This window comes from Culex quinquefasciatus, chromosome 2 (genome assembly GCF_015732765.1).
Source record: "Culex quinquefasciatus strain JHB chromosome 2, VPISU_Cqui_1.0_pri_paternal, whole genome shotgun sequence".
Classification (NCBI taxonomy): Eukaryota; Metazoa; Arthropoda; class Insecta; order Diptera; family Culicidae; genus Culex; species Culex quinquefasciatus.
The window spans coordinates 203,317,933-203,341,943 of NC_051862.1; the positions used below are offsets into that span (position 1 = coordinate 203,317,933).

General features: G+C 37.5%; 6 protein-coding genes across 8 annotated transcripts in view; 3 read left to right on the forward strand and 3 right to left on the reverse strand.

Annotated features, from left to right (window-relative positions):
* Nucleotides 1–4,556, forward strand: part of LOC6038911 — a 29,251-nt gene extending 24,695 nt beyond the window's left edge. For 2 of the 3 annotated variants that reach the window (XM_038258219.1, XM_038258218.1), the window contains one exon: nt 3,443–4,556. In XM_038258219.1, coding sequence (XP_038114147.1) covers nt 3,443–4,273 — 831 coding nt within the window. In that variant the 3' untranslated portion in view covers nt 4,274–4,556. Of the gene's footprint in view, nt 1–3,034; nt 3,381–3,442 lie in introns of those variants that run through there. The other variant, XM_038258217.1, reaches the window with a different exon arrangement.
* Nucleotides 4,557–7,918: 3,362 nt separating this feature from the next.
* Nucleotides 7,919–8,936, forward strand: LOC6038910 (trypsin-1). Its single transcript, XM_001848557.2, has 2 exons — nt 7,919–8,489; nt 8,552–8,936. The coding sequence occupies exons 1-2, from the start codon at nt 7,962–7,964 to the stop codon at nt 8,846–8,848; spliced, it is 825 nt and encodes a 274-aa protein (XP_001848609.2). The 5' UTR covers nt 7,919–7,961; the 3' UTR covers nt 8,849–8,936.
* A 6,005-nt stretch (nt 8,937–14,941) lies between these two features.
* Nucleotides 14,942–15,892, reverse strand: LOC6038909 (trypsin-1). Its single transcript, XM_001848556.2, has one exon. The coding sequence runs from the start codon at nt 15,847–15,849 to the stop codon at nt 15,040–15,042; it is 810 nt and encodes a 269-aa protein (XP_001848608.2). The 5' UTR covers nt 15,850–15,892; the 3' UTR covers nt 14,942–15,039.
* Nucleotides 15,893–16,153: 261 nt separating this feature from the next.
* On the reverse strand, nt 16,154–17,098 carry LOC6038908 (trypsin-1). Its single transcript, XM_001848555.2, has 2 exons — nt 16,601–17,098; nt 16,154–16,541 (listed from the first exon to the last, which is right to left on the reverse strand). The coding sequence occupies exons 1-2, from the start codon at nt 17,096–17,098 to the stop codon at nt 16,245–16,247; spliced, it is 795 nt and encodes a 264-aa protein (XP_001848607.1). The 3' UTR covers nt 16,154–16,244.
* A 256-nt stretch (nt 17,099–17,354) lies between these two features.
* LOC6038907 (trypsin-1) lies at nt 17,355–18,218 on the forward strand. Its single transcript, XM_001848554.2, has one exon. It carries the CDS (start codon nt 17,355–17,357, stop codon nt 18,186–18,188), a length of 834 nt encoding a protein of 277 aa, XP_001848606.1. The 3' UTR covers nt 18,189–18,218.
* Nucleotides 18,219–18,235: 17 nt separating this feature from the next.
* LOC6038906 (trypsin-4) lies at nt 18,236–18,913 on the reverse strand. The gene is made up of 2 exons (XM_038251034.1): nt 18,798–18,913; nt 18,236–18,731 (listed from the first exon to the last, which is right to left on the reverse strand). Exons 1-2 carry the CDS (start codon nt 18,911–18,913, stop codon nt 18,236–18,238), a joined length of 612 nt encoding a protein of 203 aa, XP_038106962.1.
* Nucleotides 18,914–24,011: the final 5,098 nt, after the last annotated feature.

A 24,011-nucleotide genomic window follows, 5' to 3' on the forward strand; every position in this document is an offset into this window, starting at 1 on the left:
TAATAAAAATAGTACCAAATTCCTGTATTCTAGGAATTTTGCCTCTTTTCCTTATTTAGAAAGGAGCCAAAATTCCTAGAATTTAGGAATTTGTTATATTTATTTTTTTTTCAGTGTATATTTTTGTAGAAGGATTTGTTCAGTGTTAAGAATTCGTAGAAGGATTTTTGTCAAAGACTTTGAGCGAAGCTTAATTTATGAAAATGATAAAAATAAAAATAACTGTCGATAATGGAAGTCGTCACCAAAAGATGAAATTAAAAAATGTGTGTAGATATTTAATAAAAGTTACATTAAAAAATCCTGAATACTGAAATACTTCTACAAATACAATTAAATTAAAACTACACAGAAAAAAAGTTGAATTTTGGAATGTTGAAAATTTGGTAGGTTGAATATTATTTCTTTTTTTGAGTAATATTACATGAAAAATGTGTAAAACTGTGAACCTGATGAATATTCATCAAAAACTGATGAAAATTCATCATTTTCTGGGGTAAAATTAATCATTTTTTTCGACACCAAATCTGCCACCATTTCCTGATGGATATTACCATCATTTTTTTTTTCTGTGTATACAAACTATGAATTCTCCTCAAAAACAAATTTCCAATCATAAATCCTGCCAACACGTGGGTTCCAATAGCAAGTTCCCCGGAGAAATACCACACGTGGTTCAACCACATTGCCATCCTGTCAACAACATCATCCCGACGAGCTCCCGCGGTTTATGTTGTGGTTTGTGAGCAAGATGTAACGTGACCCAGTTGCAGTTTGATTTGTTTTGATGACGCGTATCTTTTAATATAAATTGTGATATTGGAAAATATTTTAAGTTGTTTGTAGATTTGTTGAAACGGTGTGTACACTGACTTCTCAACTTACTGCAACAAATTTTGCAACAAAAGCCTTGTTTTAACTCATCCCCAGGAATCAAGTCTTTCTGAAAATTAAATCCTTTGAAGACAACAGATTATACTTCCAACAAAGTTCATCCAAGCGTTTATCCCCCATTACGGTTCAGTGCCTCTAAAAATAACTTGAAAACAATTCTTTCTTCCTTTGACAGCAACACACACAAAAAAAACAATTCACCCAAGAAAACTTTAACTCACTTTTCCTTCTTCCCATTTCGGATGACACTCACCACCACGTGGCGATAGCATAATCCATGTTACTTCTTCCACGTGTTGAGAGGGTAGACCGCGTGGCAACAGTTACAACTGTTCTCTCTCTCTCTCGAATGTTATTGTGCTCGGGTGGCCTTTTCGGAGGAAAAAAGTTTGCTTGGTTTCTCTGGGGTTGGCAGGCAGGATTGTTTGTGGGTGGAAGAATTTCCACTTCAGTGCCGCAAAATGGCAGCATTATGTGGTTTGTTTCGATCTGGGTGGCATTTCCAGGAAAATTTTCAAACGAATTACTGCTTGAGAGTGGGAGGACAATTTGTTTTTGCGACTTAATAATGATGAAAGATGGAGTTTGACTGTTGTAAATTATTATTAAATTTATTTATTTGTTACAAAAACTGCAAACACACAGAATTTTAAACTTTAACAAATGATTTGTTTTTCTTCAAATCAGGTGAAAAAACTGATGGTGATCTCGAATTTGATGTTAAAATTAAGAATAAAACAAACAAAAAACAACACGGTATTTTTCATTTCCATTAAAAATGTAAAATGTAAACATTAAATAAAATAATCCATAACTTTGAGGTGTGGAGAAAAAAAATGAGTCACTCTTGAAACACGACAAGTTCCGTTTTATTCAATTGTTAGCTAAGTGGCCCAGTATAAACAGGTAACTAATAAAACGCTGCCATTATCCGGGCCGACTTTTAAGGGGGGAGGGGTATGACAAAAACTTTAAGGGTACACAGCAACCAAGTAAGTTCTTGCCTTCTTATTCCAAAATTGGTAATCTTACGGAACCAATCCTGAAATAATTTGACTATAAAAATGTTTTTTGTTGTGAATCTCTAGGGAAATAGCGGCTTACGGGAGTAATAAAAAACATATCGATTCGCGTAGTTTTGAAGATACTAAAATATCTATAACAAAAATCTGGATGCTAAAGCGCTGGTTGATGTGCACCGTTAAATGTTTGAAAACTAATTTTGAAACATAAACTACATTAACTAAATTTGTAGTTTGCAATTCCGAAAAACAATTTTTGGATGAAATTTTATGTCAAAATGTGTTATGTAGATCCACCGTTCAAATCAAAAAAATATTAATAACTTTACTTTTTGATAGTAGTGCTTCAAAGTTCAACTTTTGAGCACTGTTAATGAAAAGTATTAATTTTCCTTTCTGTTAGGCTGGTACAAATTCTATTCAAAGTTTTTGCCTCCCCCTTTCAAAGTTGGCCCGAAAAATCAAGGGGCAAAAAAATATTTTTTCAAAAAACTTCAAAATTTCAAAGGAAATTTAAGTGCAATCAGCTGAAAACAATTTAAAATGCATTCCCCTGCGTTAAAAACCATTTTTAGTATGTTTGGGTTGATTTAAAGATCTCTGCAATTTTGAAAATTCACACAAGATCCTCTGTAATTATTAAGTCAAATTAATGTAATTACAAAAGCCGACTCGGTCCTAACCAGGTCCCAGTACCGAAAAGGACTTAATAAAAATAATTTTATGAAAAATTTTTTTTTTTTTGAAAATTTCGTTGTTAATTATTGCAAAAAGTTTTTTTTTTGCTAAAATTTTTGGTTTCGTCAAATCTTTTTTTTTTTTTTGAAAACTAATGATTGCAAAACAACTGAACTAGTGTTAAATGCATTTTAGAACACTTTTTCCATGCAAATGTTGAAATTTTGGCTTGTTATTTCAATATTTAAATTTTTTCTATTTTTTATCTACCAAACGACACCTAGATTTAAAATATTTTGAGTCGATATGAGGAGGTTGGGCTACAATTTTTTTCGTGGAAGTTCATTTTTTGAGTGTTTTTTGGTTTTCCCTTCTTCAGTATGGGAAAAATAATCCAAAATGATACATCCCCTTAAAGCTAAATACCAAGGCTAATGTCACGCATTCGAAACACGTGTTGCAATCTAATAATTGTTCTGCAGCTCAATCCCAACCATTCCGAACAAATGTGTTTGATTTTCTGCTCTACATTCCCATGCTTTTTCTCATTACTTCGGCCACGACACCTGGCATGCATTTTCGCTCCAATTTTCTTCTCCCCCCGGCGGGCAAACTTGCTCTATAAAATTGTTCGCCCTAATCTGGCAGATCTTAACCGCTGTCCTACTCGTCGTCACCAAATCGTGCCACATTGAATTGCATGTGTTCTACACGATGTTTGTTCTTTGGCCGTACCCATACAAATCTCGGGTGAAAATTTACGACCAATTGTATCGGTTTGTTGCAGTTGCGTGAAAATTAGTGAACCCCAAGTTGCGAAACTAATCGATATTTGTTTTCGTTCGCAGAATCAATTTACGACGACCCGGTTGGCGTTGCTGCTGGTTCTCAGCTGTACAGTTTTGGCCAGTGCCGGCAAACAGAAACGGTTGCTGTACGACCTGTCCGATCCCCTTGTGACGGTAACCGACTCCGCTTCGTACTACCACCACAACCCCTCGCCAAGCTTTCACCAACCCGCTACCATTTACTCCACCTCCTCCCTGCACCACCACCACCCCGAACTAATCAAACCCATCCCGGCTCCATTCCCCGCCCCTTCCCCATCCTATATCTCCCCAAAGCACTCCTCCTCGCTGGACAGTATCTACAAGCAGCACAACTACTTTGACTACTCCAACTACGGGGCGCCGTTTCAATTCCTCGGAGGGAACGCCCTCGGATTCCGTGACGACGACACCTACATCGCCGACGGTCGCATCCTCAAGCAGTACTCCGTCCTCGAGCACCACCCGGAGGAGATCGAACGTAACCGCCTGCTCCACTCCGACCTGTTCGCACCCTCGTCCAGCTTCTTCAGCGGAAAACCCGCCCCGATCTACAACCAGTTCACCGTCCAACACCTCGCACCCCACCTCTCGACCCTCGGGTACAACCCCCGCTTCGGCCTGCCCCTCAACAATGCCCCCTCTCCTCTCCTAACCAAGAACCACGGCCCAGTTGCCCTGGGTTCCGGCTCGATTGGCATCGTCCACGGTCCCAACGGAGTCGCGCTCGGATCCGGTTCCCTCGGATACATCAGCCATCAGCAGCACCGCGATACGCTGTCCGACCTGGTGGCGCGCAAAAGCCGGAAGCACCGACCGGGACCGCTGCACTTTGGCCATAACCACGACTAAGATGGGAGTTTCGTTACCTAGACGATTAGTGCATTTCAAGTGGAGAGATAGATTAATATAGCAACGAACGTGCCTTGTTATCATTTATTATATGCGATAGAATGACGCTTTTTTGTGTGTACATAGAGAAAGAAAAGTTGAATAGCTGAGTTGTTTTGAGTTTCTGTTGAAAAATTGTAAAGCTTCGTTACGATAAATCCAAATTATAGCCGATAAATTTATGTATAAATAAATTTTATTTTTTTACCGAAATAGTGCTGCATTTATGTTGCTTGTTATCACAAGTCTGTACCGTTAGATGTTTGAGTACTAGTTTGAAGAAATTTGTCTTATTGCTAAATAGGGTTTAGCAGGTTTGTAAACGAATATAGTATTTATAAGTGGTAAAATTGACTCAAAAGTTGTAAAACATGTAAGTAGCCAATGTATTTAAATGTTCACCATTTAATAAAGATATTTATGCAATTCAACTAACTCGGTGTAAAGCTTAATCTAGCGTTAACACAATGCGTCTCCATTATGTTATTAAATAATTGATTACATTTATGGAGACGCATGGCTTTTCATGTGTAAGAAAATTCAAAAAGGTAAGCAAATCATGCATGCATATAGAGCAACACGAGAAAAGGGCGAATAAGCATTAAGACAGCTGGAATCATTATCATAAGACAACCATTAACTATTTTACAAGACCCGGACCCGTTTTATTGGAAACCTTGCACCACAAGCTAAATATTGTTCTTTGAGCTATTTTAGGACTCTGGGCCAAATATGAACAAAATCGTTTACCCATTGTATGTATGTATGTATGTATGTATGTATGATCCCCATACCCGCAGGCAACTTGGTCCCGAAACACATGTGAGCGCTAGGTGAACAATTCGATCATCTTTTACTCCGTAATCTGTACACCCACGTGCATAAGGTTTTTTGCACGAATTTTAATGCTACAAATACCGGTGCATAGATCAAAATAGTTTCCCGCTTCCCTCCCCAAGCGCCGGAAATTTATAGCGGATGTAGGGACACTTCGCATAGATGCCCTTGCTCCCATCACGTCACTGAGGGTATGAAGCGACGAGAAATTAATAAGCATGCCCCCCCAGTCGAACCTTCATTAGAGAAGCAGGCAATCCACAACTCACAGCGAACGACCAAGGGAATACCCTGCCACGTATATAGGGTAGGTTGACTTTAGTGAAATGTGAGAATTTAAGAGTATTAGTGAGAGAGTTTTTTGTTTTAGAAAAGGAACGGGCTCACCAAATAATGTAATCTTCAAGACCAGCTTCATTTGAGTTCCAGGAGTTTGTCGATTTGATAAACTTGCGACCGGATGAACTCCCTTCGACAACTTTCAGCTGGGATTGGTGACGTTGCCGATGAAAGTGTACCGGATGAATTTGTTGCTGCTGGAAAATCTTGACTAATCTTGATCTTGATATGATGATTCTTCGCGTTGGAATCAGGAAAGCAGCTCCGATATCTGCAACAGGCTCGGGCTCTACTTTATTTGGCCGTTTTGACACCAAACCCCTTTTCGAAATCCAGGTTGTGTTCCGATTGCTCCACTGGATACCACTGCTGAACCGCTTGTCCTTGACCACCAAGTTTTCCACCGAATATTGCCACGAATGTACAAAATTAAATATTTATTTTATTTTTAGGTCGAAAAATTGAAGAAACAAATTGACAGCGAAAAAAATCGAACCGCACACGCGCATGGTTTACTTCGATCCCCATGAACGAAATCGTTTACCCATTGATACTCGAAAGTGAAGTTTCAATAGAAAATACCGAAAAAATGTATGAAAAACTCAATCGTCTTACTGCTTGGTCTGCACGGTGCGCTACTTCCTTCCAAATATTCCGAAAAGTAAGATTATCATTTTAATTTAGGCCGTTGCAAATATTATTCAAAGTTTATGTCGCCCCCTGTGTCTGTGTCTCTGTGTCTGGTCCAATCCAATACCCGCTAACCGGTAGCGAAATTATGGGAAAGTATAATTTGTATCAGACTGTGTACATGCCGAATGCTGATACAGCTTATCTCAGTACCGGGTATTAGGTGGTGATAGCCCTCGCGCTGCTTCCAACGACCCATTTCAGAATGACAGAGCTCCTCGCGGTCCAATTCCGAGGTCTCTGGGCATTGTTCGGCCCAAGTTTATGTCGCCCACCCCCTCCTTTAAAAATTGGTCAAAAAATCAGGAGGAATTTTTTTTCAAAAATCTTCAAAACATTAATGAAAATAGAAGTCAAATCAGCTGAAAACAATCTAATACGCATTTTTCTGCATTTATAAACATATTTAGCATGTTTGGGCTGGATTAAAAGTATTTTGATTTTTTATGAAATTTCAATGTACAGCACCACAAAAACTTTTTTTTTTGCAAAAAAAAATTTCGTCAATACATAGGTATTTTGGAAACTAATGATTGCAAAACAACTGGGCAGGTGTAAAATGCATTTTTAAACACTTTGTTCATTCAAATGTTGACACCATGGCTCGTAAATTCAATGTTTACAATGGTTTCAATTCATTACATTGGAAATCGAATCAATAATTTCCTAGATATCGTAAATTTTTGTGGAATTCCAATGTACAGCACCACAAAAAGGTTTTTTTTTCGGCGCAAAAAATCTCTTCAATAAATGTGGAGACCATGGCTTGTTATTTGATTTTTTTTTTATTTATTTTTTTTATTTTATAATATTTTATTGTAAATTTGTGAAATTTTCTGTTAGAATTGCGCACCATCTTTTCCAAAGCCGCAATGGCTTTCATATTGCAATCATTGTTTTGATGATTTCTCTTTTGAGAAATGTTTCTGTGAGGCCGTGTTACGCTACATATATTTTTTTTAATTTGTATGGAAATTTTGTTACGAAGTGAAAAACAAATTTTATTGCGCCACGTTATGAAAGAACCAACATAAAAAAAATTGCAAAATCCCCATGAAATAATCTTTTTTGGCTATAACATGTTTTTTCAGTTTTTCTCGGTTATTTTCTTGCAATAAATGGCTTTTATTAAAAATAACTTGTACAATCTAAATTTCAGATTTTTCTGTTTTTTTTTCTATTGCGCTGAATATTTTGTGATATCTTTGGCCTACAATTTTGAAATATATTTTTTCTTTTTATGAATTCAGGTTAATTTATTACAAATTTTAGAGACAATTTGAATAATTTAAAGAAAAAGAAATCATTCTGAATATCAGAAAACTTCGAAAATAATTGTGAGGCAATTCAAATTTTCAATATTTTTTCTGTTTTCCAAAATCAAGGTAATGATTAACACCTAAACTCCCAAGCTCGAAAAAAGGGGATATTTGTATGGAAATTCCCTTTTTTCTCGAGCTTGCGAGTTCAGCTGTTAACACACCTTGAACTCTTCAGCTTATTCAATCGGTGCCCTTTCCTTGAAAAAAAAGGGGTTCGCATCGCACCTCGACCAAATCAGGGCTCTAAAAAATTTTAAGTGATAAAGTTCAATTAATTGCACATTCATTAGAATCATAAAGTTATAAAAATTCTAAACCGCATCGAGAGTGGGTTACTTCCCGTTAGCACCCGATAAGATTATCAGTCGGTGTGGGAATGGTTCCGATCGGTATAAAAGGTATTGGAGTGATAGAAGTTCAATGTAGTTCTAACTTCTTAGGCTGGAGACACTTTCGCTAGCATGTTACGTCAATTATTCTTGTGCAGTGTTCTGCTATTCGGTGCAGTTCTTGGAGATGACAGTCTTCCAGAACTTCGCCCACGTCCACGCTTCAACGCAACCGAATCCGGATCATCCAGCAACGGCAGCGGACACCGCATCGTGGGTGGATTTGTAATCAATATCGCCGATGCGCCCCACCAGGTGTCGCTCCAGTTCCGACTGCGACACATTTGCGGCGGATCCATCATCTCGTCGAAGTGGGTTCTTACGGCGGCGCACTGTACGGAGCTTGCTTCGTCGCCACAGCAGCTGCGGGTTCGGGTGGGTTCGGCGCGGCATGCCCTTGGGGGTGCCGTGATTCCGGTCAAACGGATTGTTCAACATCCGTTGTATGACAGCGTTAGCATTGATTACGACTACTCGTTGTTGGAACTGCAGAGGGCGATCTGGCTTGGCAGGAACGCCGCGGTCGTGCCGTTGCCCGTGCAGGGTGAGTCCGTTCCGGATGGGACTCTTTCGCTGGTTACCGGATGGGGTAACACTCAGGTAAGTGGACGATGATTCGTAATCAGTGATGAAGTTCTAACGATTCTTCAACTTGTTCAAAGAGTACCTCCGAGTCCCAAGTGCTCCTGCGAGCGGCATACGTCCCGACCTTCAACCAGAACGGCTGCAACTCCGCTTATTCCGTGTACGGAGGCGTCACCGATCGTATGATCTGCGCCGGATTCGCGGCTGGCGGTCGAGACGCCTGCCAGGGTGATTCCGGCGGTCCGTTGGTCGCCAACGGTAAGCTCATCGGAGTCGTATCGTGGGGCATCGGTTGTGCCCAGGCCAACTATCCCGGCGTGTACGCACGGGTCGCCGCCGTACGTGACTGGATTCGGACCAACAGTGGAGTCTAAGGGGAATCAATTAAAGAAACCACACTCGCACACACGAAGCATGAACTAATCGCCAATAAAACATCCATAAATCACTGCTACTGTTAAATATAATGTTTTCAATTTAGTAACACATTAAGGGAGACTGCCTCTAAGGTTTAGATTCGTGACACGCAAGTCAAACCTGGGTGAAATAAACACGCGTGATGATCAAGTTCCAGTAATTACCGAAGCAAGCAGTCTGGGCGGTTCTCAAAAGGCAGTCTCTTTTCAATGAGGTCCCAATCCACTTGATCTGGAAGTTCACTGTAGTAGTACCACATCGAAAAAGTACATATCCAAAGCGCTTGTGAATGGTTCGCATGGTGCACGTTTTAAATTTATGGCAGAAGTTCGTGCAACGGGTAGGGTCCTAACTCACGTTGGCACCCGGGTGGACGACCTTGTGGCAAGAGGGGATGAAAAGAAAATTATGGTTGTTGTGCACTAATTTCTTACATTAACACTGTGAATGAATCGCACTGTAGTCAATTAGAGTGGATTTTGTAGAAGTTTACGACTTGGAATGGAGAGGATGATGGAAATAATTGGCATTTTTTCTCATAATAAATTTGCAAATGATGCTCATAAAGATGCAAAATGGCAGTCTTTGGAACTGCGAGAGAAAAGTTAGACCTGCATTGAATATTGATCGCTAATATGATCAAATTTATTGCTTAAACTGCTGCTCAGGTTAGCCCGATGTGACGATAGTAGGGGAAATTCTCCGATGTTTGGCAGGTTAAGCACTCGATCCTAACTCCATCCAATATGCTGATTTTCACTATTTAAACAACTAATTTTGCAAAACTTTTGATAAAAACTTGCTTGCTATCTTCTTATTGACCTATTTATCACTCGATTTCAGTTGAATGTCAAAGTTCGGACCTACCAACATTAGAGGCACGCTGGAATTAGGTGCTGTTACCCTAGATGAGCAAAAAACAGACAATTCAAATAATTTGAAACTTAGGCAATTTAAATACTGATATGAATTTACTTGAACAGAAAAAAAACTTCTCTAAACAGTTCTCTGCGATTTCGGACAACGATTTTGTGGTTTTATCCCTTATCCCCGAATCCCACTTTCCCGAATCCCATATCCCCGAAAATCATTTCCCCGAAAATTCCACATCCCCGAAAATCATTTCCCCGAAAATTCCACATCCCCGAAAATCATTTCCCCGAAAGTGCCACTTCCCCGAAAATAATTTTCCCGAAAATTCCACATCCCCGAAAATTCCATATCCCCGAATGTCATTTACCTGAATGGCCATTTTACCGAACTGTCGTTTTCTCTAATTTACATAAACCCGAATGTTTACTTCTCCGAAAAATCAATTTTCCTGAATGATAACCTAGATATAAACTAAATTGTTATTTAGGGATTTTTTTTAATAAAAGTATGACCTTAATATTAAATTCTCTAGAAGGCCATTCATAAACCACGCGGACACTTCAAGAGTGCGGCGTATTGAGATTATCCACGTTCCATAAAAAAAAGTTTTATTTTTTGTAGCGGCAATTTTCAGCAAAAGACAATTTTCCAAAACGGTATCTACGTGGTAAGGATTGAACAGCAACGATAGCTTTATGCGACGACTCGATGCGCAGGATTCAGTTTGTTCTAGATTTTGTTTAACTGAACTGATTCGTCTTTATCAATTTTGGCTGGATGAAGGCTTTGAACATTTTTTTTTTTTAATTTTTATTACGTCCAATTCAAGTTCTGCAACCAACCCTTTTTAATCAAATCTAAATAGTTGATTATTGTATTACAAAATGCATTATTTTAATATTTCATCACCACCATTTTAGATTTAAAATAACTAAATCACTTTAAAGTAGTTTAGGGGCTATACTTGAGCTCGACAGCAAAACAAAAAAGACGACTAAAAAAATGTTTATTATTCAATTATCAGAAGTGAACTTTTGACAAGGCCTTCGGATAATCGAGTCTGGACTGATTTTAAACTAAATGCATTTTTGCGATATGATCAATGTATCAAATTGACGTTGTTGTGTTATCTTGTCGTTTGTCGCTTTTTGACGTTCCGAAAAAACGCGTTTTAATGTCTGGCCTTGAATAAAAGACCGCGCGCGCGGTTCTGGGCAACGGCCATACGCGCCTGACCGGGTTCGGGGAAGTGGCGTTCGGGAAAATGGCCGTTCGGGGATATGGTCATTCGGGAAAATGATTTTCAGGGATGTGGAAAATTAGGGGAAGTGGCCATTCGGAAAAATGGTTTTTAGGGGAAATCGCCATTCGGGGATGTGGCCGTTCGGGGAAATGATTTTCGGGTAAATGACATTTCGGGAAAGTGTCTTTTTGGAGATGTGGCATTCGGGGAAATGTCTCTTCGGGAATGTGGGTTTCGGGGAAATGTCATAGATTCCGATTGTGTTTTTAATCCGGATGTTGTTGTTTATTTTATTAACGTGACTTTAACCTAGAGAAGTCATTCGTCACTTTTAATCAGGATGAAACGTTTACATTTTCTATGTCCAATTATTGCATCATGAATCTGCAACAAAAGTTCATCCATACGAGTATTTATGCAATTTACACAGCTGGCCATACAAAAAATGCTATTCAAATATTCGAAAATCTTTATCTTAAGAACGGAATTTTTTTATTGATTTCGGCAAAGTTGTAGGTATTACTTGGGAATTCATAGAAAAAAGTTATACCCTTAAAAAATTACCCATTTTTTCGACTGCACTCAAATCAATTTGTGTTTTGAGCAGTGGCACAGTTTGGTTGAATTTCATTTGGCAGTGTTGCCAGTCTTACAAAAGAAAAGGATTTTCGAATAGTGAGGAGAAAGCCGATTTTTTACTTTATTTATAGATGTCAAATATGCAATAGAATAGTACACATTTTTTATATTGTGCAACGTATTCGGGTTATAGCCACATTGAATAGTTATTTGATAAATTCATGACTCTTTTACCTGCAGAAGACATACCCAAAAATACTTTTTATAGATTACAAAATATTGTAAAAAAATATTTACAAACAGAAAAAATATGTTTTAGATGATTCCAAAATTTTGAAAATATTTTTTTTTTCGAAAAGATTAGAAAATTTCACAAATGATTCATTTTTTAGGGTCAATACGCACCTCCCGAGAAAAGAGGTCTAGAAATGGCTTTACGAACAGCAGAACAAAGGAGAGGGATAACAATCTTGGGGCTTTTCTTTACCCTCTCTTTCGCTGCCGCTGCTGCCCATTTGAAATTGTCCTTTACCGGTTCCTTACCAAGTGCGTATACCGCTTTAGAATTGAAAATAAGACCATAAGTTTATTGGTACTAGAAAATAAAAAGCTGTTTGGATGAGGCTTGAAAAAACTTCAACTTCTTGTTTATTTTTCTTTTATTCACTGTATTCCAACAACCAGAGGTCTAATCTCAATGTCTCTTAGTCAATTTTATTGGACATTTTCTCATTTTCGAAAAAAAATTGGCTGTTTCTTGAAAACGTTGCTTTTTATCAAAAAATCTCTTAAGGACTTTTCGATTGCAAACTTGATTTAACATTAAATACTGAAGTAAAAAAAAATCGAGTAAAAGGTTTTTTTTTCGAAAAAAAAAATCAAAGAATCATAGCACGGCTGAATTATTTCCTAACTATTCCATGGCTTAACAGTTGGGATTTTGCCCTCTAAAACATAACCACAAATTTAAAAATATGGATTTTGGAAAATTAAATTTTAGTAAAAAAAAGTTAATTATAAAATCGGCAATTGTTTTCCGCGTATCATTTTTTTTTTAATAGTCCTTATCAATCCCGGCCGATTTCGCAGAGAATTGATCAGAAGCAAATTTATAGAAAAATTTGAGATCTCTTCGAAAATCACAAGGATCTGAACGCAAAAGTATAAGCTATTGTGTTTCATATGTTTATAGGACCTTTAAAAAAAACTCTAGATTTGTATTTTAAATCTAAAAAATCTTTAAAAAAATATTAGACGTTTTTCAAAAAATCATGTTTTTTTTTTAAATAAATGGCGTAGGGGAGTGTGGGGTAATTTGGACGAAACGAAACGAAACGAAACTATTGGCACTACGCCCCCCGGGGCATGGCCTTCCTCTAACGTGGGATTTCTGCTCCAGCGCCTCTGACGAGACAGGAGAAACCGGGACCGACGTTTTACTTCACCATCCGATAGAAGCTCAGTGGATAAGGCGGGAATCGAACCCGCGTCTCATAGCATCATCGGGATCGGCAGCCGAAGCCGCTACCCCTGCGCCACGAGACCCACCCATTTGGACACCCTAAGGAAATATTTTAAAGGAATGTGGATGACACCAGAGGATAAAAGAGACCATATTTAATGGAAAAATGTTATTAATTTCGATAAATTTTGATGAAAAACCCGTTTTAATCGCAAAAATTAAAAGGTGTCCAAATTACCCCCAGATTTTTGTGTGGGGGTAATATGAACACCCCTATGGGGTAATTTGGACATGCCTTGTGGGGTAATTTGGACATACCTTGTGGGGTAATATGGACACCTTACGTGGGGTAATTTGGACACATGTTGAAGAATAAGTTTAACATTTGATTTTTTGAGCATGTTTTTTATCCTTCAACATGGTTCATGTTTTTAAGTGGTTTTTGTTCACAATATTTCAGCAAAGGTTTAAATAATAATGATTTTTTGATAGAACTATAATTCAATAGGAAGATAACAAATAGTTCAGTGTAGTATATATATAGTATAATTTAATCATTCATTCTGAAATGATTTAAACATTGATTCTGGATTAGGTACAAGTTTAATTTTTAGTGATTAAGGCATCGTTTAGATTTATCTAAACCAATCTTTATATAGAAATAATTATCCTGAAACTATCAATTTTTTAATTTTACATTCCATAGCCCTTCAAATTTAAATATTATTGTAAACCAGCATAGAAATTTTAAATGTCAAAGAAATAAATTTAAAACAATCAACATTAGATTCTAGTTGAACAAAAAAAGTGCAATAATCAGACATTCATCCATTCGAATATTGAAATACATTTACCCTAATTAAAAAAAAATTGGGGTATTGTGAAAGTTCTCAGAACTCACATTCCTTTTTTGAGTGTTTTGACATTTAAAATCCCTCTAAATCTATCTAAATCCCTTTCAAAACTCAACCAACCATGAAAATTACTTTTTTTTACCTGACAGGTATGTCCAAATTACCCCACACGCTATGTCCAAATTACCCCCATAGCAATTGCAATTTTTGATGATAAAAATGGATAAAATGCACAATATTTATACGTACATATCTCAGGCATCGTCAAAGCAATCCCCTTAAACAAAAATTGTCCACTTTTTTGCCATATAATCCATGCAAAACCTAAACCTTATTTCCCAATCCTCAAATATTGGAACTTAAGGCAGTGCCAACCGGCCTTTGGAAACTTCTGCATATTATACCAAATCTACTTAACTTATTCCAGCTTTTTCGGTTTGTCCATACTCTTAGACTAGTACTAGCCTTATCACTTAAATTGCCGTTTTCACTTTATATCCGAAGAAAAGGGGGTAAAGGGGTGTCCAAATTACCCCCACTGTCCATATTACCCCAAACTCCCCTACTACCATCTGAACTATTACCATCCACGGTCATGCATTTTTGGTCATCCAAAACATTTATAAAAATGCTCCAAGATTGTTGTTTTGTGCTTCCGCCGTCAGGGGTGACATTGGGTCTGGGGGATGAGATTGGATCATACAAAAATATTGAAATTTGTATGACCCAATCTAACCCCCATATACCCAATGTCACCCCTGATGACGGTATAATGTTTTTGTGTTTAGGCCGCTGCAAAATCCTATTCAAAGTTTATCTTCATATATATTGCAGCGATCAGGTTAATCGAACTTTAATCAAATTTCTGACAACCGAGGCTAGTGATAATCGAGTTTAGACAAGAACTTTTTTTTTGGTAAATATTGTACTTAGACGAAAAAAAAATCGATCAGAAGTTTCGATCTCAAGTTGCATTTTTTCAAATATTCAGATGCCCTGTGTGAGCAAATCAAAACATAAATAATAAATAAACGAATTATTGTCAGTTAAACTTTTGATTATTTATTCGATATATAGCTCATACTTTTTGTCGCAGGTACATGTGTTATCAGAATGTCATAATTTTCCGGGTACTCCTTAAACTCCACTATTGCTGCGAATCCAGTCACGTGCCGCAGCCACCCTCGAGTACACACCAGGATAGTTGGCCTGAGCACAGCCCAAACCCCACGAAACAACTCCAACGAGCTTCCCGTTGGCAACCAACGGACCTCCGGAATCACCCTGGCAGGCGTCCTTACCTCCAGCTTGATATCCAGCGCAGAGCATCCGACCGGTAACTCCTCCATACCGAGCATACGCCGAGTTACACTGGTTCTGATTGTACGCCGGTACGTACGCGGCCCGCAGATTCGCCCGTGACTCGCTGACGCTCTGCGTGTTACCCCATCCGGTCACCTCACACAGCGTTCCGTCCTGGACCGTTTCGTTCTGCGCTGGCAACGGAATAACCGCTGCGTTGCTTCCCAGCGAGATGGCACTCTTCAGCTCCAGCAGGGAGTAGTCGTAGTCGATCGTGTTGCGGTTGTACGACGAATGCTGCACGATCCGCTTAATGGAGATGACCGAGCCACCGGAGGCGTGCTTGGAGGATCCCGCCCGGATGCGGAGGTTCGACACGGAAGCTCCGTCGGTACAGTGAGCGGCCGTGAGGATCCACTTGGGCGAGATGATGGATCCACCGCAGATGTGGGAACCGCGGGATTGGAGGGAAACTTGGTGGGGAGCGTCGGCGATGCTGATCTCGAAACCTCCCACGATGCGGTATCCTCTTGGAAGAATAGATCCGAAGTCGGTTCCGTAGTGTGGTCGAGGTAGGAGGTCGCTTTCGCCGCCTAGAACGGCTCCAACTAGCAGAACACTGCACAGAACCAACGAGTTGAACATTATGGCGAAGGTGTTTTCTCACTGGGATTCGAAAGTATGAATCCCTCATCCCGCGGTCCGATACCTTTTATATCAATCACAATGGATCACACGTGCGCTTGAGGGATTCTTATCACCCTTCAAACCAACTCGTATGGCACGAGGACCAAGATGTGTGACGCGCGTTGGCGCGACGTCCTGAAGTGGTGTCACAATGTAATCCTTCCTCAAATAGGTATACACTTAGCACTGGTGGAAGTCGTATTTTTGTTGTTGAAAGAAAGTGGGTTTTTTCTGGCGCGTTGCCAACTTGGGATTTCCCTGTCTATTGGTTGGGATTAGCTTGAACGATTGATTAAGACTAAGCTCAGGGATCAATTTAAATCGTTTTATTATAGTTCATAGATTTTTTGTCCTCAAACTCCACTGCTACTTCGGATCCAATCACGTACGGCAGCTACTCGGGCGTAAACTCCAGGCATTTCGGGTTTAGCACACTCGACACCCCACGATATGACCCCGACGAGCTTACCATTGGCAACCAACGGACCACCCGAATCTCCCTGACAGGAGTCCTTACCTCCTTCCGGGTATCCGGCACAGATCATACGATCGGTGACGCCCCCGAAGATTGCATATGCATCGTTGCACTGCATTTGATTGAAGATTGGAACTTTTGCCGCCCGTAAGATTTCCCCGGACTCTGAGGCGCTCTATGGAGTAAATAGGACCGTTATGACTTCCCCCCAAACAGCCGGTCTCACAAGCATACCTGTGTGTTACCCCATCCGGAAACCGTACAGATCGTTCCGTCCGCAACGGACTCACCCTGCTCCGGCAACGCCACGGCCTTCGCATATTTCCCCAACAAAATCCCTCTCCTCAGCTCAACCAGCGCGTAATCGTAGTCCACACCGGAGTCCCGGTACAAGGGATGCACCACGACCCGCCTAACCCGAATCAACGATCCGCCGGAAGCGTGCTTGGAAGATCTCGCTCGGACGTGGAAGCTCGACGCGGAAGACGTTAGGATACAGTGTGCCGCAGTCAGAATCCATCTCCGCGAGATGATGGACCCACCGCAGATGTGAGATTTTGAAAACTGCAACGAAACCTGGTACGGAGCATCGGCGATGCTGATCGGGACACCTCCGACGATGCGGTTTGCCGTTGCCGATCCATGCAGGGGTCGTGTAGGGGGTTTTTGGAGGGGTGTCTCGCCATTCGACAAACCTGAAGCTATGCTGAACAGTAGAAGTAGGTTGAACATCGCAACGAAAGTGCTTCGATGTGGGGGAATAGAACGATCAGCTCGATACCTTCGTAACAAGCAGTAATATCGATTGGTTCTTGCTGATATCAGCTCTTTGAAGTATTGTTTTCCAAATTTCTGTTTATTTATCGTGATACCAGCAACAGCTAATCCAATTAGTCACAACTGATAAGTGCTTTTACAAACCGTCATCGCTGTTTAATAGCTTGGTGATCGACCTCCAAGCTTAGTACGCTCCTAACCCTACTTTAAAATGAATCTCCCCATCTTACTTGCGATCCTCTGTCTTGGGACGATAGCCTCCTGCAATGATCGCTTCTCCGTGCGCAAGCGGCTCATCGTGGGCGGAGACAAGATCGACATCGGACAAGTCCCCTACCAGGTGATCATACAACTTGGGGACATGGTCGTGTGTGGAGGATCGATGATCGCGCCCTCCTGGATCCTGCTGGCCTCGCACTGCTTGTGGGACATCCGCGGGTACGAACATCTGCTGGAGGTTCGAGCCGGATCGAAGAATCGGCTGCACGGTGGCGAGGTTCGGACCGTAAAGTGGTCAACGCTGCACCCGAAATATGATCGCGTGCACCTGCATCACGATATTGCACTGCTGTTCCTGAATCACCCGATGGTGTTTGGGGACAATATCAAGTGCATCCGAATACCGCCGCAGGATTACATGCCACGGGCAATGGACGATGGGTTCGTGGCGGGTTGGGGATTGACGAACGCGGATCACGACAGGACTAAGGCGTCTAACTATCCGAAGGAACTGCTCGGTGTGAAGCTGCCGGTGTTGGGCTTCAAGACGTGCAACCGCTGGTATAACAACTACACCTTGTACCAGGATACGCAGTTCTGCGCTGGATATCCGGAAGGGAAGCGGGATGCCTGCGTTGGAGACTCCGGTGGACCGTACGTCGTCGGTAGACAGCAGGTTGGGATCGTGTCGTGGGGACTGTCCTGTGCAAAGCCCAGACAACCTGGAGTATTTACGGACGTCGGCATGTACCGGAACTGGATCGAAACTACCATGTTCAAAATACAGGGATCGTCGCGTGGTCTAAAGTGTAAGGCATACTTCTGAGGCAGTGATCAATAAAGAATCAAAAACTTGCTAACGGCTTTTATTCATCAACAGTTCATACGATCATTCTCAACTACAAGATCAATCCACTTGCGCATCCTACCGACGTTCGTATAAACCCCGGGATCTCCATAGCTGGCACATCCCGACCCCCACGACACGATCCCCACCAAGCGATCGTCCTGCACGAAAGGTCCCCCCGAATCCCCTTGGCACGCATCCCGCAAACCTTGATGATCCTCGGCGCAGAACATGTTCCGTGTAACATGGTGTTTCCCGTACCTGAAGCGACACTCTTTCTGATCAACGATTGGTACGATCGTAGCACGGACGTACTCCGGGTAGAAATTTTCCAAGGGGTCCGTACGACCCCAGCCGCTGATCCGACCAAGCGATCCGGTTTTAGGTTTGAACGAAGCCGGAGCTAACGCAATACACCGAATGCAGGGTGTGATCTTCAAAGGACTGATCAGTAGGAGTCCTACATCAAAGTCGAATGAGGGACGCTTGTAGTTTGGATGCAGGAACAACCGCTTTACAGAACTGATCGTACCAGATTGTGTCCGTTTTGGTGATCCAGCTCGAACGATCAAGTCCTTAGGACCATACCTGTCGATACAGTGAGCTGCCGTCAGAATCCAGCTTGGAGCTATGATCGATCCTCCACAGATGAAGCTTTTCTGAGCCATAAGAGCTACCAAGTAAGGGAATGGACATACCGACATTGTGATTCGTACTGAAAGACTCAAGCTACCTTCAAGTTACACTAACTAACCGTGTAATTCCTTCTACTTCCCAAAGTTAATTTCACACCTTTAAATTCCAGTCACTTGCGCAAACAACCCGTGCTGCCCACCACAACTGCGTCCACTGGAAGCAATCCCAGCCAATCTACCAGAGCAAGCCAACGGTCCACCGGAGTCTCCCTGGCATGTCCGCAACCCATTCCCTCCGGCGCACAGGATATTCGCCGTCTCACACCTCGAACAGGGCGCCTTACAAACGCCCGGATCAACCAACGGTATAATCACCCCGTGCAACTCCCCCACCGGTCTCCCCTGCATCAATCCCCACCCCGAACCGCCCAACCAGCTTTAGCATTTTAGCAACGCAAAATTAAAATTCACATCGTTCCAGTCGGGATGAACCACCATCCTCTCCACCAACCTAGTCCAACCTCCCTTATGCGGATGCACAGATCCGGCCCTAACCTCAATGTCCGCCGCGTCAAAGCTCCGAACGCAGTGGGCCGCCGTCAGAACCCACCAGGTCGTGACGAGGGAACCGTCGCAAAAGTGACCTTGGTGATGCTGAGCGACACTCCAGGAAGGTGTCGGGATCGGATCGCACTGGATTCGGGAAGCGAATAAGCAATGTAATTGTGAAAATTAGAGGGTTAATAATGTTCGGCATGGTCTGCAAGCGAAGATCTTAACTAAAGTGCGATCACTTTCTTTGACAAGAATACCGTGCTGAAACACTTCAACTCAATTACTACGAAAAGTTAGCATGTAAAATCGATTTTCACAGGTTAATTGAAATGCACATTTTGAAATGTTACAGCTACAATTTAGTATTTTAACAACAAAAGTCACGCGTTAAATGTGGGAACTGCAAAGAAAAGCACACGACGAATTTCCTGGTTTTTTTAATGCTGATTTTAAAAGTTTGATCTTCTCTTTATGTCCACAATGATAATTTGTTTTTTTTTTTGTTTTTTTGGATGATTGGGATGGATCAAATACACACACACAGCTGAGAAAATTATATTGTATTGGTTCGACAATAGAGCTTTATGACGTTTCGCGTACGCACTCTAGTGCATCATTAGGTTTTGCTCCCTGACAAAATACACAATACATACGCACGTAGATTACTGTATCGAGAAATTGAAAGTGAGAGTGTGTGCGTGCAACATGGAGTTAAACTTTTCAAAGTGTCATGGTAACCTTCACAGCAACTTCATAGAAAGTTTAACTCCATGTTGCACACACTCTCACTTTTAATTTCTCGATACAATTTTGTCAGCTAAGTAAGTTAAATATGGAACTCGGAAAGAACGCGGTCAACAGAAGTTGCGCATTCACATTTCAAGAATTTTTAAAATTCTTAAAGTTTTTAAAATTTTTAAAATTCTTAAAATTTTGCAAACAAATTTAAACTTCCACATGTTAACATTTATTTAAATTCTTTAAATTTTAAAATTCTAGAAATTTTTAAAATTCTTAAAAAATTTAAAATTCTTAAAAATTTTAAAATACTTGAAATTTTTAAAACTAATCTAATCTAATTAGATTAGATTAGATTAAAATTCTTGAAATTTTTAAAAGTGTAAAAAAAATTAAAATTCTTGATAGATTTAAAATTTTTAAAATTCTTGAAATTTTTAAAACTGTTAAAAAATTTAAAATTCTTAAAAGATTTAAAATTTTTAAAATTTTAAAATTCCTCAAAATTTTAAAATTTCATATTTTTTTGAACTTTTTTAAATTCTTGAAATTCTTGGAACTCTTGAAATTCATAAACATCTTCAAATTGTTAAAATTCCTAAAATTCTCAAAACTCTTGAAATATTTAGAATTCATTAAGAACTCTTGAAATTCTTAAAATTCTTAGAGCTCTTAAAATTATTGAAAATTTTAAAATTTTTGAAATTCATGAAATTCCGTCATCAAAAAATGCTGAAATTTGTATGACCCAATTTCACCCCAGACCCAATTTCACCCCTGATATGCTGAAATTGGTATGACCTTATCTTTTGAAATTCTTAGAATTCTTGAAAATCTTTAAATGCTTTGAAATTTTTGAAACTGTTAACATTTTTGATATTCTTGAAGTATTTTAAATTCTTATTTTTTTTTAATTTCTATATTTTGGAAATTTTTGGAGTTCCACTCTTAAGCTCCACTCCAATCTTGAAATTTTGAAATTCTTGATTCTTAAAACTTTCAAAATTCTTAAAATCCTTGAAACCTTTGAAATTTTTAGAATTCTTATAATTCTTAAAACTCTTAAAATTCCTAAAATTCTTGGAACTATGTTCCTGATTTTTTTTATTAATTTTCAAACTTTTTAAATTCTTGAAATTCTTAAAATTCTTGAAATGTTTGAAATTCTTGAAATTTTTTAAATTGTTAAAAATTGCAAAATTCCGGAATTATTTAAAATACTTAAAAAAAACTCTTTTTTTAATTCTACAATTTTCTGATTTTTTGAAAAACGTGAATTTCTTAGAATACTTGAGCAAATTTAAATTCTCGAAATTTTTGATGTTCAAAATATTTTTAAAATTCTTATATTATTTGAATTCCATATCTTTTTCAGTTTTTAAAGTATCATTCTTAAAATTCTTGAAATACTTAAAATTTTGAAATTCTAAGAATTCTAAAAAATCTCAAAATTTTCAAAATTTACAAAAAAAAATCTTTAAACCTTTAAATTTTTCAGAATTCTTTCAACTTTTAAAATTTCTCAAATTCTTGGAACACAATTCTTGAAATTTTTATAATTTTGGAATTTTTTAAATTATTGAAATTCTTGTTTTTTTTAAATTCTTGATTTCATTAAAATTGTTAAAATTTTTAAAATTCTTATAATATTTAAAATTCTTAAAAAAATAAAATTCTTATTTTTTTAAATTCTAGGTCTTTGTGGATGAATTTCATGAAATTTTTAAAATTCATAAAAAAAATTTTTTTTTGAATTCTTGAAATTTTTTAAACTTTTTAAAATTCCTGAAATTCTTGAATTCTTTAAACTCTTAAAATTCTTGAAATTCCATTAAAAAATTAAAATTTTTGAAGCTCTCAAAATTCTTTAAACTTTTAGCTTTTTTTTTGAATTCTTAAAACTTTTAAAATTCCTTAATTTCTTGATACTCAACTCTTGAAATTATTATAATTTTCGAGATTTTTAAATTCTTGAAATTTTTAAAATTCTTGATTTCATTAAAATTGCTGAAATTTTTAATATTCTTAAAATATTTAAAATTCTTAAAAAATAAAATTCTTTAAATTCTTATTTTTTATAATTCTAGGTTTTTGTCGATAAATTTCATATTTTTTTAAAAAAATCATATTTTTTTTTAATTTTTCAAATTCTTGAAATGAACTTCTTAAAATTTCTAAAATTCTTGAATTCTTAAAACTCTTAAAATTCTTGAAATTCTAAGAAAAAATTAAAAATTTTGAAACTCTTAAAATTCTTTAAACTTTTAAAAATTCTTAAAACTTTTAAAATTTTTGAATTTCTTGATACTCAACTCTTGAAATTTTTATAATTTTCAAAAATTTTAAATTCTTAAATTTTTTAAAATTTTTGATTTCATTAAAATTGTTGAATTGTATAATATTCTTAAAATATTAACAATTGTTTAAAAAAATAAAAATTCTTAAAATTCTTATTGTTTTTTAATTCTAGGATTTTTGGAAATTTTTAAAACACGTAAAATTCTAGAAATTCTTGAAATTCTTTAAAAAAATAATTCTTGACATTAATGACATTATTTATTAAAAAATTTGAAACTCTTAAAATTCTTTAAGCTTTTAGCATTTTTAGAATTCTTAAAACTTTTAAAATTTCTAAATTTCTTGATACTCAACTCTTGAAGTTTTTATAATTTTCGAAAATTTTAAATTCTTGAAATTTTTAAAATTCTTGGTTTCATTGAAATTGTTTAATTTTTTTATATTCTTAAAATATTAACAATTGTTTAAAAAAATAAAAATTCTTGTTGTTTATTTAATTCTAGGATTTTTGGAAATTTTTAAAACACGTAAAATTCTAGAAATTCTTGAAATTCAAAAAAAAATGTTTTTGAAATTCTTGAAATTTTTTAAACTCTGAAATTCTTAAAATTCTTTTTTAATTTTTTTTTTAATTTTTAAAATTCTTAAATTTTTTAAATTAATTTTCGAATTAAGGGTGCACAGAAACCAAGGAAGTTGTTGTCTTCTTTTACCAAAATAGTCAAACTTACGGACAAACTTAGTCAAACTTTGTTATAAATTATTTGGTAGACTGTACTTTAGGGGATTAATCAAAAATTATATCGATAGTTCCCGTAGTTTGAAGATACTAAAATGTCTGTAACACAAATCTGGGTGCAAAAGCTCTGGCTGATATGCACCGTCAAAATTTAATTTTCGAATTAAAAAAAATATACATTTAAAAAAATTCAAGAATTTTGAGAATTTTAAAATTTTCAAAATTCTTGAAATTTTTAAAATATATATTTTTTAATGCTTAAAAATCTTTAAACTTTTGAAATTTTTGCGATTTTAGAAAATCTTATTATTCTTGAAGTTGTTGAAATTTTTAGAATTCTTGAAATTCGTCGAATTCTTTAAATTCTTAGAATTCTTTAAATTCATAAATATTTGTAATTCTTGAAATTCTTGTTTTTTTTTAAATCCGGAAATTCTTGAAATTCTTGTCTTGTTTTTTTTTTAATTTCTGTGTATTTTTACATGACTCATTTTTTTTAATTTTCGGGTCTAGAATTTTTAAATTTAAGTTTTTTTCCGTTTCTGTTCTGTTTTAGCTGCATACCGCTTAAGAAAACAAACTTAATGTGACCCTTTCCTTTACCGTTTCTTGGACGATTTCTTGTATGAAGTTTTGCGTTTCATTCGAGCTCCATGCAAAAATTTCGAGCAGTCGATTAGAAAAATACCAGTAAAAACTATTTCCGAGTAGTAGCCAGTAGATCGTTAAATTATTTAAAAAAAGAAAAAAAAAAGAAAAAGATATAAAAAATAGAAATAAAATTATGCAAAAATATTAAAAATCTTGAAATTATTGAATTTATTCGGACTTTGGATA

Bases quoted from the DNA above. Each gene is read 5' to 3' on its own strand.
- LOC6038910 (XM_001848557.2), top strand. From the start codon at position 7,962: ATGTTACGTCAATTATTCTTGTGCAGTGTTCTGCTATTCGGTGCAGTT. The intron at 8,490-8,551 runs GTAAGTGGACGA...ACTTGTTCAAAG, and splicing joins CCGGATGGGGTAACACTCAG to AGTACCTCCGAGTCCCAAGT.
- LOC6038909 (XM_001848556.2), bottom strand. From the start codon at position 15,849: ATGTTCAACTCGTTGGTTCTGTGCAGTGTTCTGCTAGTTGGAGCCGTT.
- LOC6038908 (XM_001848555.2), bottom strand. From the start codon at position 17,098: ATGTTCAACCTACTTCTACTGTTCAGCATAGCTTCAGGTTTGTCGAAT. The intron at 16,542-16,600 runs GTATGCTTGTGA...TTTACTCCATAG, and splicing joins CCGGATGGGGTAACACACAG to AGCGCCTCAGAGTCCGGGGA.
- LOC6038907 (XM_001848554.2), top strand. From the start codon at position 17,355: ATGAATCTCCCCATCTTACTTGCGATCCTCTGTCTTGGGACGATAGCC.
- LOC6038906 (XM_038251034.1), bottom strand. From the start codon at position 18,913: ATGTCGGTATGTCCATTCCCTTACTTGGTAGCTCTTATGGCTCAGAAA. The intron at 18,732-18,797 runs GTATGGTCCTAA...TGGTACGATCAG, and splicing joins GCAGCTCACTGTATCGACAG to TTCTGTAAAGCGGTTGTTCC.